At 46.4% G+C, this 18,232-nt stretch overlaps 1 protein-coding gene across 1 annotated transcript; it reads right to left on the bottom strand.

Annotated features, from left to right (window-relative positions):
• Window positions 1-576: 576 nt before the first annotated feature.
• Window positions 577-18,134, bottom strand: LOC135572949 (amyloid beta A4 precursor protein-binding family B member 1-interacting protein-like). Its single transcript, XM_065021887.1, has 6 exons — window positions 18,129-18,134; window positions 17,857-17,890; window positions 17,496-17,687; window positions 16,813-17,192; window positions 10,851-10,971; window positions 577-3,816 (listed from the first exon to the last, which is right to left on the bottom strand). Exons 1-6 carry the CDS (start codon window positions 18,132-18,134, stop codon window positions 3,803-3,805), a joined length of 747 nt encoding a protein of 248 aa, XP_064877959.1. The 3' UTR covers window positions 577-3,802.
• Between the last annotated feature and the right edge of the window lie 98 nt (window positions 18,135-18,232).

The raw sequence follows: 18,232 nt of genomic DNA, 5'->3' as shown, positions 1-18,232 counted from the left end.
GACTTTGCATTATAAAACACATCTATGCAGCATCAGGGGTTGTAATTAATCGAGAAGTCATCCTGACTTCGTTACTATGTTGCCTGAGGATGATCTGTGATTATATGCTCCCCAAAATGGCTTATTCCAAGGCAACCCTGTGCTGACAAGGTATGGCACGACCTTTGCCTGCAGTGAATTGACAGGATAAGCGTAATTCTTCCCAAATAAAAGAGCCTTTATTTGTATAATTGCTTTGTGAATATTCTATTTAAATGGAGGTTGGTTAAGCAAGTAATCATTGTAGGTCTAAATCATGGAGGTTTTAATGACACCTCTACTGTGTGTGCTATGATATTGCATAGCACACCATGTCCACCCCTATCATGGTTTATGTTCTCAGAACTATACAGCCCCTGGGTTTATTCCCCTTGCATATATCCTGTTTTCCTTGCATATGCCTGTTTTCCTTGCATATTATTGAATTAGCATGTGTGTTGTGTTCCCTTGAGGAAATTATGCATGAAGCCATACAAAGAACATGCTTGTCTGAAAAAAGCTTGATGACATGGATAGAGGCAGAGCAGCGCAAAGCAATACTGTATAATATATTAGTTTATTTTGTCATATGAAAGGCTATATTGAGAATGGACACGCAGCACTGAGCACTACATAATATTCAAAGAATGCATACCACAAAATACAATCTGCTACTGTAAATGTAATATATTATTATTATATTATACTTCTTATGCAGTGTCCCTGTCACGACTTCTACCGAAGTCAGCCCCTCTCCTTGTTCGGGCGGCATTCAGCGATCGACGTCACCGGCTTTCTAGCCATCGCCTCTCCATTTTTCGTATATCCATTTGTCTTGTCTTGTTTCCATACACACCTGGTTTTCATTTCCCCAATTAAGCTACTTGTATTTAACCCTCTGTGTCCCATCATGTATTGTGTGTAATTGGTTTCATGTTAGGTGGTGTTAGTTTAAGCGCGATACTTTTATGTCCCGGTTTTTTTTTTGAGCGCGTTTGATTCATGTAGTGCTCTCGTTTTTTTTTAGAACTATAATAAAAGTGCGCCTGTTCATTATAATCTGTTCTCCTGCACCTGACTTCGCCTCCAATACACCATCCTGACAGGATTACACACCTTCAATGGAGTCAGCAGGAGCAGGTACCCCGGTTAGAGGAGTTGAGGAGCGTGTCCAGGAACATTCGGCCATGTTACAACATCTTGGTGCCATGATGGATCGTGTTGTCCAGACCATGGACTGCTGGGAGAGACAGGAAGTCTCGACCAGTACAACTGGGGTTATTTCCATCCGTTCCATCTGGAGAGAGTTCCAGTGTGATGCGTCTCCCTTCCTAGGGAGTATGATGGAACAACAGCACAGTGCTGGGGATTCTTGTTACAACTGGACCTCTACCTGGCCACTGTGCACCCAGCTCCCTCAGGAGGGGAGAGAGTGGCTGCCCTCACCTCCTGTCTCTCAGGAAGAGCGCTGGAGTGGGCAAACGCCGTGTGGAGAGGAGACACGGCGCCAAACCACTGAGTTCACCCGTCGCTTCAGGGCCATCTTCAACCATCCACCTGAGGGCAGAGCGGGCGGGGGAGAGGCTCTTCCATGAGGAACGCCCTGGAATTCCGGACCTTGGCCGCAGGAGCAGGCTGGAACGACAGGGCCCTCATCGACCATTATCGATGCAGCCTACGAGAGGACGTCCGATGTGAACTGGCCTACAGGGATGCCACCATTTCCTTCGACCAACTGGTGGATTTGTCCATCCGGTTGGATAACCTGCCGGTTACCCGCGGACATCCAGAGGGGGCTCTGTCGGTTCCATCGTCCAGCACGCCCGCTCTGGTGCCCATGGAGTTAGGTGGGGCTGCTCATAGGGAGACTGGAGGAGGAGCCATCACGTGCCCCATCTGTGGCCGCAGAGGACACACTGCCGGTCGGTGCCGTGTTGGTTCCTCTGGGAGTCGAGGCAACAGGCAGGGCACTCTGGCGTCACCTCAGGTGAGTTTGCACCACACTCATCCATTGTCCTCTGTTGACCACCTGTTTGTTTCCCCACATTCCCCCAGCATAAGGCGCTTGTTGATTCAGGCGCAGCTGGGAATTTTATCGACAGAGCATTAGCCATTAGGTTAGGGATCCCTATTTTTCCCATAGTTAAACCCTTCCCGGCACACGCTCTAGATAGTCGACCATTAAGGTCCGGGCTAATCAAGGAGGCCACCATCTCCTTGGCCATGGTTATGCAGGGGAGTCATGAGCAGAGAATCAGTCTCTTCCTCATTGACTCTCCTGTGTTTCCTTGGGTCCTAGGCCTTCCTTGGTTGGCTCTACATAATCACACTATTTCCTGGCAACAGAGAGCTCTCACGGGGTGGTCGTGAGTGGCTATGAATACGTATGTTAAGGGATTTTTTAAAATCAATGATTATGTATACATTTCAATCAGGACTGACTAATCAGAATACTATTATGTTACTGTATAGATGTATGAACTTTATTTTAATCATAGTACTGAATATAATGTGTAAATTCTAATCAAGAATTAGAACACTGTCTGTTCCTTGGTAGAAACGAATGAACTTATAGTCAGACTGGCTAGAATGCTTATCTACACAGGGAGACCGTGGCCTGGTCTTAAATGATCTAAACCGGTGAGGAATGATGTAGGAAGGCTTGTGAACTGTACTGCCATTGTATCGGAGTGGAGGAGGGACGGGACAGTTTAAAACCTATGACTTCATTTTCAGTTTATAACCTGTTGTAAATTGTATCATGTTCAGTACTCATGAGAATAAACGCTATTGCTTGATTTTTGAGACTGGTCTCCACCCATTTTATGCAAATAAGTATCTTACAAGTCCTTAGAAATGGGCTGAGTGTATTAGTTGACTTGGGTAATAAACATATAGGAATTTAATTCCTCTAACATATGACACTCAGTGGCTATGAATACATGTCTCTAAATCTCTGCGTCAGGGGTACATTCGGACCTCTACTTCACCCACCTCCTCGACTTTATTTTTTTGTGAAGGATGGAGGTTCTGATTTACTCCGCTACATGCGCCGAGCATGTGACCTTGGTGCGCAAGGTACTTGGACGACTGTTGGAGAATGACCTGTACGTCAAGGCAGGTCATCTCCTTCCTAGGGTATCGCTTTTCCACATCAGGGGTGGAGATCAAATCAAATTTATTTATATAGCCCTTCGTACATCAGCTGATATCTCAAAGTGCTGTACAGAAACCCAGCCTAAAACCCCAAACAGCAAACAATGCAGGTGTAAAAGCACGGTGGCTAGGAAAAACTCCCTAGAAAGGCCAAAACCTAGGAAGAAACCTAGAGAGGAACCAGGCTATGTGGGGTGGCCAGTCCTCTTCTGGCTGTGCCGGGTAGAGATTATAACAGAACATGACCAAGATGTTCAAATGTTCATAAATGACCAGCATGGTCGAATAATAATAAGGCAGAACAGTTGAAACTGGAGCAGCAGCACAGTCAGGTGGACTGGGGACAGCAAGGAGTCATCATGTCAGGTAGTCCTGGGGCACGGTCCTAGGGCTCAGGTCCTCCGAGAGAAAGAAAGAGAGAATTAGAGAGCATATGTGGGATGGCCAGTCCTCTTCTGGCTGTGCCGGGTGGAGATTATAACAGAACGTGGCCAAGATGTTCAAATGTTCATAAATGACCAGCATGGTTGAATAATAGTAAGGCAGAACAGTTGAAACTGGAGCAGCAGCATGGCCAGGTGGACTGGGGACAGCAAGGAGTCATGTCAGGTAGTCCTGGGGCATGGTCCTAGGGCTCAGGTCCTCCGAGAGAGAGAAAGAAAGAGAGAAAGAGAATTAGAGAACGCACACTTAGATTCACACAGGACACCGAATAGGACAGGAGAAGTACTCCAGATATAACAAACTGACCCTAGCCCCCCGACACATAAACTAATGCAGCATAAATACTGGAGGCTGAGACAGGAGGGGTCAGGAGACACTGTGGCCCCATCCGAGGACACCCCCGGACAGGGCCAAACAGGAAGGATATAACCCCACCCACTTTGCCAAAGCACAGCCCCCACACCACTAGAGGGATATCTTCAACCACCAACTTACCATCCTGAGACAAGGCCGAGTATAGCCCACAAAGATCTCCGCCACGGCACAACCCAAGGGGGGCGCCAACCCAGACAGGCCGACCACAACAGTGAATCAACCCACCCAGGTGACGCACCCCCCAGGGACGGCATGAGAGAGCCCCAGTAAGCCAGTGACTCAGCCCCGTAACAGGGTAGAGGCAGAGAATCCCAGTGGAAAGAGGGGAATCGGCCAGGCAGAGACAGCAAGGGCGGTTCGTTGCTCCAGAGCCTTTCCGTTCACCTTCCCACTCCTGGGCCAGACTACACTCAATCATATGACCCACTGAAGAGATGAGTCTTCAGTAAAGACTTTAAAGGTTGAGACCGAGTTTGCGTCTCTGACATGGGTAGGCAGACCGTTCCATAAAAATGGAGCTCTATAGGAGAAAGCCCTGCCTCCAGCTGTTTGCTTAGAAATTCTAGGGACAATTAGGAGGCCTGCGTCTTGTGACCGTAGCGTACGTGTAGGTGTGTACGGCAGGACCAAATCAGAGAGATAGGTAGGAGCAAGCCCATGTAATGCTTTGTAGGTTAGCAGTAAAACCTTGAAATCAGCCCTTGCTTTGACAGGAAGCCAGTGTAGAGAGGCTAGCACTGGAGTAATATGATCAAATTTTTTGGTTCTAGTCAGGATTCTAGCAGCCGTATTCAGCACTAACTGAAGTTTATTTAGTGCTTTATCCGGGTAGCCGGAAAATAGAGCATTGCAGTAGTCTAACCTAGAAGTGACAAACGCATGGATTAATTTTTCTGCATCATTTTTGGACAGAAAGTTTCTGATTTTTGCAATGTTACGTAGATGGAAAAAAGCTGTCCTCGAAATGGTCTTGATATGTTCTTCAAAAGAGAGATCAGGGTCCAGAGTAACGCCGAGGTCCTTCACAGTTTTATTTGAGACGACTGTACAACCATTAAGATTAATTGTCAGATTCAACAGAAGATCTCTTTGTTTCTTGGGACCTAGAACAAGCATCTCTGTTTTGTCCGAGTTTAATAGTAGAAAGTTTGCAGCCATCCACTTCCTTATGTCTGAAACACATGCTTCTAGCGAGGGCAATTTTGGGGCTTCACCATGTTTCATTGAAATGTACAGCTGTGTGTCATCCGCATAACAGTGAAAGTTAACATTATGTTTTCGAATAACATCCCCAAGAGGTAAAATATATAGTGAAAACAATAGTGGTCCTAAAACAGAACCTTGAGGAACACCGAAATTTACAGTTGATTTGTCAGAGGACAAACCATTCACAGAGACAAACTGATATCTTTCCGACAGATAAGATCTAAACCAGGCCAGAACATGTCCGTGTAGACCAATTTGGGTTTCCAATCTCTCCAAAAGAATGTGGTGATCGATGGTATCAAAAGCAGCACTAAGGTCTAGGAGCACGAGGACAGATGCAGAGCCTCGGTCCGTTGCCATTAAAATGTCATTTACCACCTTCACAAGTGCCGTCTCAGTGCTATGATGGGTTCTAAAACCAGACTGAAGCATTTCGTATACATTGTTTGTCTTCAGGAAGGCAGTGAGTTGCTGCGCAACAGCCTTCTCTAAAATTTTTGAGAGGAATGGAAGATTCGATATAGGCCGATAGTTTTTTTATATTTTCTGGGTCAAGGTTTGGCTTTTTCAAGAGAGGCTTTATTACTGCCACTTTTAGTGAGTTTGGTACACATCCAGTGGATAGAGAGCCGTTTATTATGTTCAACATAGGAGGGCCAAGCACAGGAAGCAGCTCTTTCAGTAGTTTAGTTGGAATAGGGTCCAGTATGCAGCTTGAAGGTTTAGAGGCCATGATTATTTTCATCATTGTGTCAAGAGATATAGTACTAAAAGACTTGAGCGTCTCTCTTGATCCTAGGTCCTGGCAGAGTTGTGCAGACTCAGGACAACTGAGGTTTGGAGGAATACGCAGGTTTAAAGAGGAGTCCGTAATTTGCTTTCTAATAATCATTATCTTTTCCTCAAAGAAGTTCATGAATTTATCACTGCTAAAGTGAAAGTCATCCTCTCTTGGGGAATGCTGCTTTTTAGTTAGCTTTGCGACAGTATCAAAAAGGAATTTCGGATTGTTCTTATTTTCCTCAATTAAGTTGGAAAAATAGGATGATCGAGCAGCAGTAAGGGCTCTTCGGTACTGCACGGTACCGTCCTTCCAAGCTAGTCGGAAGACTTCCAGTTTGGTGTGGCGCCATTTCCGTTCCAATTTTCTGGAAGCTTGCTTCAGAGCTCGGGTATTTTCTGTGTACCAGGGAGCTAGTTTCTTATGAGACATTTTTTTAGTTTTTAGGGGTGCAACTGCATCTAGGGTATTGCGCAAGGTTAAATTGAGATACTCAGTTAGGTGGTTAACGGATTTTTGTCCTCTGGCGTCCTTGGGTAGGCAGAGGGAGTCTGGAAGGGCATCAAGGAATCTTTGTGTTGTCTGTGAATTTATAGCACGACTTTTGATGTTCCTTGGTTGAGGTCTGAGCAGATTATTTGTTGCAATTGCAAACGTAATAAAATGGTGGTCCGATAGTCCAGGATTATGAGGAAAAACATTCAGATCCACAACATTTATTCCATGGGACAAAACTAGGTCCAGCGTATGACTGTGACAGTGAGTGGGTCCAGAGACATGTTGGACAAAACCCACTGAGTCGATGATGGCTCCGAAAGCCTTTTGGAGTGGGTCTGTGGACTTTTCCATGTGAATATTAAAGTCACCAATGTAAATGTAAATTAGAATATTATCTGCAATGACTACAAGGTCCGATAGGAATTCAGGGAACTCAGTGAGAAATGCTGTATATGGCCCAGGAGGCCTGTAAACAGTAGCTATAAAAAGTGATTGAGTAGGCTGCATAGATTTCATGACTAGAAGCTCAAAAGACGAAAACGTCATTTTTTTTTTTTGTAAATTGAAATTTGCTATCGTAAATGTTAGCAACACCTCCGCCTTTGCGGGATGCACGGGGGATATGGTCACTAGTGTAGCCAGGAGGTGAGGCCTCATTTAACACAGTAAATTCATCAGGCTTAAGCCATGTTTCAGTCAGGCCAATCACATCAAGATTATGATCAGTGATTAGTTCATTGACTATAATTGCCTTTGAAGTAAGGGATCTAACATTAAGTAGCCCTATTTTGAGAAGTGAGGTATCATGATCTCTTTCAGTAATGACAGGAATGGAGGTGGTCTTTATCCTAGTGAGATTGCTAAGGCGAACACCGCCATGTTTAGTTTTGCCCAACCTAGGTCGAGGCACAGACACGGTCTCAATGGTGATAGCTGAGCTGACTACACTGACTATGCTAGTGGCAGACTCCACTATGCTGGCAGGCTGGCTAATAGCCTGCTGCCTGGCCTGCACCCTATTTCATTGTGGAGCTAGAGGAGTTAGAGCCCTGTCTATGTTGGTAGATAAGATGAGAGCACCCCTCCAGCTAGGATGGAGTCCGTCACTCCTCAGCAGGTCAGGCTTGGTCCTGTTTGTGGGTGAGTCCCAGAAAGAGGGCCAATTATCTACAAATTCTATCTTTTGGGAGGGGCAGAAAACAGTTTTCAACCAGCGATTGAGTTGTGAGACTCTGCTGTAGAGCTCATCACTCCCCCTAACTGGGAGGGGGCCAGAGACAATTACTCGATGCCGACACATCTTTCTAGCTGATATGCACGCAGAAGCTATGTTGCGCTTGGTGATCTCTGACTGTTTCATCCTAACATCGTTGGTGCCGACGTGGATAACAATATCTCTATACTCTCTACACTCGCCAGTTGGAGATGGAGAGTGACCGCATTGCAGCTGTGCGTAATTGGCTGACTCTCAACACGACAAAGGAAGTGCAGTGATATATTTTTTTTGGGTTTTCCAATTACTACCGGAGTTTTATCTGGGGTTTTGGTCAGGTTGCTGCGCCCATTACATCACCGCTGAGGCGGACAGGGCTTTTGGGCAACTAAGAGCTCTGTTTACTTCGGCTCCAGTGCTGGCCCATTCGGATCCCTCTTTGGCATTCATAGTGGAGGTGGACGTGTCCGAGGCTGGGATAGGAGCTGTGCTCTCAGTGCTCGGGTACGCCACCGAACTCTGCCCCTGTGCTTTCTTCTCGAAGAAGCTCAGGCCAGCGGAGTGTAAATATGATGTGGGGGACCTGGAGTTGTTGGCTGTGGTTAAAGCATTGAAACATTGGCTTGAGGGGGCTAAACACCCTTTTCTCATCTGGACTGACTACCACAACCTGGAGTACATCCGGGCAGGGAGGAGACTGAATCCTTGTCAGGCAAGGTGGGCCATGTTCTTTACCCGTTTTATGTTCTTTACCTGTCTTACAGACCAGGTTCCCAGAATAAGAAGGCAGACTCACTGTCCCGGCTGTATGACACAGAGGAGCGGCCCATGGATCAAACTCCCATACTCCCGGCCTCCTGCCTGGTAGCGCCTGTCGTGTGGGATCTGGATGCGGACATTGAGCAGGTGTTGCGTACAGAGCCCGCTCCCCTCCAGTGTCCCGTTGGGTGTTTGTACGTTCCGTCTGCTGTCCGTGACCAGTTGATCTCTTGGGCCCACACGTCATCCGGGGATCGGTCGGACGGTGCGCTGTCTGACTGGGAAGTACTGGTGGCCCACTTTGGCTAAGGACGTGGGGGTTTATGTCTCCTCCTGCTCTGTGTGTGCCCACTGTAAGGCTCCGAGACACCTGCCCAGAGGTAAGTTACGTCCCTTACCCGTTCCACAACGACCTTGGTCACATCTGTCGTTTTTCTAAGTCCTGTCGTCTTCTCCCTCTGCCTGTTCTCTGTACGGCCCTACAGACTGCAGAGGCCCTGTTTACGCACGTCTTCCAGCACTATGGGGTGCCTGAGGATATAGTGTCTGCTCGGGGTTCCCAGTTCACGTGAGGAGTTTGGAAGGCGTTCATGGAACGTCTGGGGGTCTCGATTAGCCTTACCACAGGTTTTCACCCTGAGAGTAACGGGCAGGTAGAGAGAGTCAACCAGGATGTGGGCAGGTTACTGCGGTCCTATTGCCAGGACCAGCCGGGGGAGTGGGCAGCATTTGTGCCTTGGGCCAAGATGGCACAGAACTCGCTTTGCCACTCTTCCACTAACCTCTCCCCCTTTCAGTGCGTATTTGGGTACTAGCCAGTTCTGACACCGTGGCATCAGGGTCAGACCGAGACTCCTGCAGTGGACGACTGGTTTAGGCATGTGGAGGAGACATGGGAGGCCACCCGTGTCCATCTCCAGCGAGCTGCGCGTTCCCAGAAAGCCAGTGCGGACAGTCACCGCAGTGAGACCCCGGTGTTTGCACCGGGGGACCAGGTCTGGCTCTCGACCCGTAACCTGCCCTGCCGGAAGCTGGGTCCGCGGTTTGTAGGGCCATTTAAAGTCCTGAGGAGGGCCTCCCGGGTGGCGCAGTGGTTAAGGGCGCTGTACTGCAGCGCTAGCCTTGCCATCAGAGAATCTGGGTTCGCGCCCAGGCTCTGTCGTAACCGGCCGCGACCGGGAGGTCCGTGGGGCGACGCACAATTGGCCTAGCGTCGTCCGGGTTAGGGAGGGCTTGGTCGGTAGGGATGTCCTTGTCTCATCGCGACTCCTGTGGCGGGACGGGCGCAGTGCGCGCTAACCAAGGTTGCCAGGTACACTGTTTCCTCCGGCACATTGGTGCGGCTGGCTTCCGGGTTGGATGTGCGCTGTGTTAAGAAGCAGTGCAGCTGCTTGGGTTGTGTATCGGAGGACGCATGACTTTCAACCTTCGTCTCTCCCGAGCCCGTACGGGAGTTGTAGCGATGAGACAAGATAGTAGCTACTACAACAATTGGATACCATGAAATTGGGGAGAAAACTGGGTAAAAAAAAAAAAAGTCCTGAGGGAGATCGAGGTATGTTATAGATTACAGCTTCCCTTATTGTATTAACCCCTCGTTCCATGTGTCTCTCCTCAGGCTGGTGGTGGCTGGTCCGCTCCAGGAATCTGAGGTGCGGGAGGTTCCTCCACCCCTTTGGACATCGAGGGGCCCTGGCGTACATCGCTCGTTCCATCCTGGATTCGAGGCGTCGTTTGGGGGGCCTTCAGTACCTCGTGGAGTGGGAGGGGTTCGGGCCGGAGAAGAGGTGCTGGGTTCCGGTTGCAGATGTTTTGGACCCTGAACTGCTGCGTGACTTTCACCGTCGCCGGCCGGCTCGCCCTGCTCCTCGTCCTCTGGGTCGTCCTCGAGGCCAGTGTTGGCGCGCCACTGGAGTCGCGTGTCTGGGTACTGTCACGACTTCTACCGAAGTCAGCTCTTCTCCTTGTTCGGGCAGCGTTCAGCGATCCACATCACCGGCTTTCTAGCCATCGCTGCTCCATTTTTCATATGTCCGTTTGTCTTGTTTCCATACACACCTGCTTTTCATTTCCCCATTAAGCTACTTATATTTAACCCTCTGTTTCCCATGTTTTGTGTGTAATTGTTTTCATGTTAGGTGGTGTTAGTTAACACGCTCTACTTTTATGTGCATTTGATTTTATGTAGTGCTCTCGGTTTTTGGAACTATAATAAAAGTGCCCCTGTTCATTATTATCTGCTCTCCTGCACCTGCCTCCATCCTGACAGTACCTGATTTGTTATGAGGGTGCCCAGCCCCTCTCGCTCCCCTGTAATTCAACCTCTATCAAATGTGAAAGGTGCCAGGCCCGGGTGACATTTCTAAAAGTTACCAGACACAGTTTCACCCTTCACCTTACCCTTGGTCTCTACCATCACTAGCTGCTCCTCTAGACTGCCCTGGATACGCCGAGACGGTTCCTTCTGTTCCCCCCCATTAGATGGTGTGCTTTCGTCCTGCTGTCTAGCCACAGCAGCGCTCTGTGGGTAAAGAAGGGAGATAAAGTTAAAGATTCTTCACTTGCGTGACTAATCATTTAGTTTTAGCACACAGACACAGTATTCTTAAGCCTTAACAGTGCCATTTTCAACTAATATCAATACACTATTTTCTCAGTCTCAAAATTAGAAATGTTGGGGTCCAAACCTTCTGGATGGAGAGGGAATAGGGTTACAGTTCATGGTAATGGTGAAAGGTGCCCCAGTCTTGCACACTGTTCTTTGCAAAAAATACATCAAATCTCCAGTGCCCCTCCGTTCAGGTATCTTATTGGCCTGTTTTCATTGTTTTGAGTGAGATCGAGAACACAATGAGGCGACAGGGAGGTTCATGTTTTTCTGAGAAGTTTAGATAAAATCTTATTTCTTCTAAGTAAAGGGAGGCAGTGCCAGGCGACGACTGAGAAAGGCCCGAAAAATTACCAAGACTCCAGCCACACGAGACATGGACTCTTCTCCATACTCCCGTCCAGCAGGTGGTTATGGTGCATCATGGCTCAGACCAACAGACTCTGAAACAGCTTCTATCTCCTGGCCATAAGACTGTTAAATGGCTAAAAACTACTGCTCTCCCTCTCCCACAGACTATCCACACGGACCCTGTGCCCATCCACTGGTCTCTAACCACTCAGACACACACCTTCCCTGTCACTCTTACTCACATACACCCTCACTCATTACTGACGTCACACACTTTTACAACCCCCCCCACACCTATGGTTATGCTAAAATTATTATTATTGATTAGATGTATTACCATTATGCTGCTGTTAATTGATTATTGATTGCTATTACCATTATTTATCATGCTTCTGGTCACTATAACTCCTGTTTACATGGCAATATTTGAATGATAACATTTACAAGTATTTATACACTGAGTATACAAACAAGAACACCTCTTTCCATGACATAGAATGGAGGTGAAAACTATGATCCCTTATTGTCACCTGTCAAATCCACTTCAATCAGTGGAGATGGACAGGTTAAAGAAGGATTTTTAAACCTTTAGACATGGGCTGTGTGTTTGCCATTCAGAGGGTGAATGGCCAAGACAAAAGATTTAAGTGCCTTTGAACGGGTTATGGTAGTACCGGTTTGAGTGTGTCAAGAACTACAACGCTGCTGGGTTTTTCACGCTCAACATTTTTCTGTGTGTATCAAGACTGGTCCACCACACAAAGGACATCCAGCCAACTTGACACAACTGTGGGAAGCATTGGAGTCAACATGGGCCAGCATCCCTGAGGAACGCTTTCAACATGTAGAGTCCATGCCCCAACGAATTGAGGCTGTTCTGAGGGCAAAGGGGGGTGCCACTCAATCTTACAGATAGCCAGGGACGCACTCCAACACTCAGACATTATTTACAAAAGATGCATTTGTGTTTAATCAGTCCACCTGACCATAGGTAGAAGGGATGACCACATGTTCTCTCGATAAGTGTGAATTTCACAATTTTCCTGTCCTGCTAAGCATTCAAAATGTAACAAGTACTTTTGGTTGTCAGGGAAAATTAAGTTAAAAGTACAATATTTTCTATTGGAATGTAGTGAAGGAAAAGTAAAAATAGTAAAGTACAGATACCCCAAAAACTACTTAAGTAGTACTTTAAAGTATTTTTACTTAAATACTTTACACCACTGTACCCCTGTACATTGAATAAAGTACTGGCACTGACCTGTATAGTGTTCTTGCATTGTCCAGTATCTTCAACTTATATCGTACTTGTGTGTTTTTGATTACATGTTCTATTATTTTCTATATTATTCTTATTATTGATATTATCACGTCATTGTTGGTAAATTGTTCTGAAGTAAGAATTTTACTGTACTGTTTTACACCTGTTACACACTACAGAGTCTCTGTACACAGCTTTCGGCACCCATCACTATCAGTACATCACCGTGTGCATTGCTAGACATTACAGAACACATTTTCAACACAATGGTCATCATATGAGGTCTCGTCAGAAATATAAGTGGACCTGTTAGGTATTAGTATATAGTATATAGTATATAGTATTGTCAGAAGAAATCTAGAAGAAGAAATCTGTCACCACTGAAAAATCCCCGATAATCGAGAATTTCATTAATCATTTCTCTACGGCTAGCCATGCTTTCCACCTGGCTACCCCAACCCCAGCCAACAGCTCTGCACCCCCGCAGCAACTGGCCCAAGCCCAAATCCAGACAGCTGATGTTCTGAAAGAGCTGCAAAATCTGGATCCCTACAAATCAGCTGGGCTAGACAATCTGGACCCACTCTTCCTAAAATTATCCGCCGCCATCGTTGCAACCCCTATTACTAGTCTGTTCAAACTCTCTTTCAGATTCCTTAAGATTGGAAAGTGGCCGCGGTCAAACCCCTCTTCAAAGGGGAGACACTCTAGACCTAAACTGTTACAGACCTATATTCATCCTGCCCTGCCTTTCTAAATTCTTCGAAAGCCAAGTGAACAAACAGATCACTGACGATTTTGAATCCCACCTACCTTCTCTACTATGCAATCTGGTTTCAGAGATGGTCATGGGTGCACCTCAGTCATGCTCAAGGTCCTAAACGATATCATAACCGCCATTGATAAAAGACAGTACTGTGCATCCATCTTCATCGACCTGGCCAAGGCTTTCGACTCTGTCAATCACCGTATTCTTATCGGCAGACTCAACAGCCTTGGTGTCTCTAATGACTGCCTTGCCTGGTTCACTAACTGCTTCTCAGATAGAGTTCAGTGTGTCAAATCGGAGGGCCTGTTGTCCAGACCTCTGGGAGTCTCTATGGGGGTGCCACAGGGTTCAATTCTCGGGCTGACTATTTTCTCTGTGACGTCGCTCTTGCCGCTGGTGATTCTTTGATTCAACTCTACGCAGATGACACCATTCTGTATACATCTGGCCCTTCCTTGGACACTGTGTTTACAAACCTCCAAACAAGCTTCAATGCCATACAACACTCCTTCCGTGGCCTCCAACTGTTCTTAAATGCTATTAAAAACTAAATGCATGGACTTCAACCGATCGCTGCTCGCACCCGCCTGCCCGACTAGCATCACTACTCCGGACGGTTCTGACTTAGAATATGTGAGCAACTATAAATTCCTAGGTGTCTGGCTAGACTGTAAACTCTCCTTCCAGACTCACATTAAGCATCTCCAATTCAAAGTTTAATCTAGAATCGGCTTCCTATTTCACAGCAAAGCCTCCTTCACTCATGCTGCCAAACTTACCCTCGTAAAGCTGACTATCATACCAATCCTTGACTTCGGCATGGTAATTTTCAAATTAGCCTCCAACACTCTCGTCAGCAAATTGGATGCAGTCTATCACAGTGCCATCCGTTTTGTCACCAAAGCCACATATACTACCCACCACTGCGACCTGTATGCTCTCGTTGGCTGGTCCTCGCTACATATTTGTCGCCAGACCCACTGGCTCCAGGTCATCTATAAGTCTTTGCTAGGTATAGCTCTGCCTTAGCTCACTGGTCACCATAGCAACACCCACCCGTAGCACACGGTCCAGCAGGTATATTTCACTGGTCATCCCCAAAGCCAACACCTCCTTTGGCTGCCTTTCCCTCCAGTTCTATGTTTCCGATGACTGGAACTAATTGCAAATATCACTGAAGTTGGAGACCTATATCTCCCTCACTAACTTTAAGCGTCAGCTGTCAGAGCAACTTACCGATCGCTGCAGCTGTACACAGCCCATCTGTAAATAGCCCATCCAACCAACTACCTACAGTGGGGCAAAATAGTATTTAGTCAGCCACCAATTGTGCAAGTTCTCCCACTTAAAAAGATGAGAGAGGCCTGTAATTTTCATCATAGGTACACTTCAACGATGACAGACAAAAGGAGAAAAAAACTCCAGAAAATCACATTGTAGGATTTTTAATGAATTTATTTGCAAATTATGGTGGAAAATAAGTATTTGGTCACCTACAAACAAGTAAGATTTCTGGCTCTCACAGACCTGTAACTTCTTCTTTAAGAGGCTCCTCTGTCCTCCACTCGTTACCTGTATTAATGGCACCTGTTTGAACTTGTTATCAGTATAAAAGACACCTGTCCACAACCTCAAACAGTCACACTCCAAACTCCACTATGGCCAAGACCAAAGAGCTGTCAAAGGACACCAGAAAAAAAATTGTAGACCTGCACCAGGCTGGGAAGACTGAATCTGCAATAGGTAAGCAGCTTGGTTTGAAGAAATCAACTGTGGGAGCAATTATTAGGAAATGGAAGACATACAAGACCACTGATAATCTCCCTCGATCTGGGGCTCCACGCAAGATCTCACCCCGTGGGGTCAAAATGATCACAAGAAGGTGAGCAAAAATCCCAGAACCACACGGGGGGGGGATCTAGTGAATGACCTGCAGAGAGCTGGGACCAAAGTAACAAAGCCTACCATCAGTAACACACTACGCCGCCAGGGACTCAAATCCTGCAGTGCCAGACGTGTCCCCCTGCTTAAGCCAGTACATGTCCAGGCCCGTCTGAAGTTTGCTAGAGAGCATTTGACTGTTCCAGAAGAAGATTGGGAGAATGTCATACGGTCAGATGAAACCAGAATATAACTTTTTGGTAAAAACTCAACTTGTCGTGTTTGGAGGACTAAGAATGCTGAGTTGCATCCAAAGAACACCATACCTACTGTGAAGCATGGGGGTGGAAACATCATGCTTTGGGGCTGTTTTTCTGCAAAGGGACCAGGACGACTGATCCGTGTAAAGGAAAGAATGAATGGGGCCATGTATCGTGAGATTTTGAGTGAAAACCTCCTTCCATCAGCAAGGGCATTGAAGATGAAACGTGGCTGGGTCTTTCAGCATGACAATGATCCCAAACACATCGCCCGGGCAACGAAGGAGTGGCTTCGTAAGAAGCATTTCAAGGTCCTGGAGTGGCCTAGCCAGTCTCCAGATCTCAACCCCATAGAAAATCTTTGGAGGGAGTTAAAAGTTTGTGTTGCCCAGAAACAGCCCCAAAACATCACTGCTCTAGAGGAGATCTGCATGGAGGAATGGGCCAAAATACCAGCAACAGTGTGTGAAAACCTTGTGAAGACTTACAGAAAAAGTTTGACCTCTGTCATTGCCAACAAAGGGTATATAACAAAGTATTGAGATAAACTTTTGTTATTGACCAAATACTTATTTTCCACCATAATTTGCAAATAAATTAATAAAAAATCCTACAATGTGATTTCCTTGATTTTTTTCTTCTCATTTTGTCTGTCATAGTTGAAGTGTATCTATGATGACAATTACAGGCCTCTCTCATCTTTTTAAGTGGGAGAACTTGCACAATTGGTGGCTGACTAAATAGTTTTTGCCCCACTGTACCTCATCCCCATGTTTGATTTGGTTTTTCTGCTCTTTTGCACACCAGTATTTCTACTTGCACATCCTCATCTGCACATCTATCACTCCAGTGTAAAGTGCTGAATTGTGATTACTTTGCCACTATTGACCTATTTATTGCCTTACCTCCTTACTACATTTGCACACACTTGTACATAGATTTTTCTACTGTGTTATTGACTGTACATTTGTTTATCCCATGTGTAACTCTGTGTTGTTGTTTTTGTTGCACTGCTTTGCCTTATCTTGGCCAGGTCACAGTAAATGTAAATGAGAACTTGTTCTCAACTGGCCTACCTGGTTAAACAAAGGTGAAATTTAAATTTAAATAAAAAAACATCTGAATGGCAATAACATAGCCTTGTCCCAGATCTGTTTGTGAAGTCTTGCCAGATCCTATGGTCGTTGTAATGTCATGGCTACCAATAGCATGGGATGTAGAGTCAGTCTTACCAGTTGGTCAGACACTGGTGGTCTGTCTGAGGACACAGGATGGAGGAGGGGGGCAGTTGGGGGCTCCTGCACGAGTGGAGGAGGCAGGAGAGGTGTAGGATCCTCAGTCAGCTCAGCATCCACAGACACGTGTGGAGGAGGCAAGAGAGGTGTAAGATCCTCAGTCAGCTCAGCATCCACAGATACGTGTGGAGGAGGCAAGAGAGGTGTAAGATCCTCAGTCAGCTCAGCATCCACAGATACGTGTGGAGGAGGCAAGAGAGGTGTAAGATCCTCAGTCAGCTCAGCATCCACAGATACGTGTGGAGGAGGCAAGAGAGGTGTAAGATCCTCAGTCAGCTCAGCATCCACAGACACAGGAGGAGGGGGAGGAAGGAGCTCTGTGAGGAAGAGGTTCAAGAGGTTTTTGTGGTTTTTGAGGTTCTCTGTATTGATATGAAAGTTGCAGTAATCATCATCACAAACCTGTCTGTCAACATGTTCTTTATACAATGTATGTATTTTGTTATCATTCATAACAATACAATTATATGTAAATGGTCATATCTAAAAAATACAGATTTTGTAATACATGTATTGAATTCATCATTGGCTTTGATACATTGATTGGTTAGAGGTGATCCAATCGCTGATTACTTTGTTTTGTACAACAACCCTTACATGTATTGACTACTCCTGGTTACCTTCAGGACCCTTGTCTGCTTCTGTCTGTTGCTGCTGTGTGTCTCCCAGACCCCGGCTGAGGTCAGGGGTCACTGGGCTGGCTGGAGTTCTGGGCTCCGAGTGTCTGGCCAGGGAAGGTGTGAAGCTCTGGGCCCCTTCGTGTGTACTGCCCTGGGACTCAGATGGAGCCCTCTTCTGCCTGTGAATTGTGCCTTACTGTGTGCCACTGACACTAAGTTTACGAGTACTGCTGTCCTCAGGGCCAACCCGCATGGCTGTACGTGGCATGTCATTGGCGGTGGCGCTGTGTGTGCATGTGTGTTGGTGCTGTGTGACTGTGGCTTTGTAAGGGGATGCCAGCTTAATAAAGAAGGAGGATACCATCCTGTTCTGTGGAGTAGCCGACGCCATGATGCTGAAACACACAAAATGCCACAGACCGTTGTCAGGTACAACATTAAACACACTAAACAACATAGTATTTATTTGATTCAAATTCAATAAGCTGATTCAACTTCCCACTGTAAATAACACGTGAGGGACAAGCTAAACATACAGTGGCCACTATTGAACACACTGAGGACTAATGCTGGTAAATTCCTGTGAGAGGTGTAATGTGAATGCTTAGTTGTCAGTCTGATTTCAACACTCACACTCATAGCTACGTGAACGTATTGCAGTATGTATGCCTGATCTGTGTTAGGGCACAGAATGTTTACGTCTACTATGAAGAAATAGCCTGTCATTGTCACCTCTT

The sequence above is a fragment of the Oncorhynchus nerka genome, linkage group LG2 (assembly GCF_034236695.1).
Source record: "Oncorhynchus nerka isolate Pitt River linkage group LG2, Oner_Uvic_2.0, whole genome shotgun sequence".
In the NCBI taxonomy this organism is placed as follows: Eukaryota; Metazoa; Chordata; class Actinopteri; order Salmoniformes; family Salmonidae; genus Oncorhynchus; species Oncorhynchus nerka.
Note: the sequence above shows the minus strand (reverse complement) of the source record. Positions and strands in the feature narration are given on the sequence as shown.

Coding starts and splice junctions, on each gene's coding strand:
- LOC135572949 (XM_065021887.1), bottom strand. Junction 17,688..17,856: donor CTACTCCACAGAACAGGATG/GTATCCTCCTTC, acceptor GCACACAGTAAG/GCACAATTCACAGGCAGAAG. Junction 10,972..16,812: donor CACCAGTGTCTGACCAACTG/GTAAGACTGACT, acceptor CTTTACCCACAG/AGCGCTGCTGTGGCTAGACA.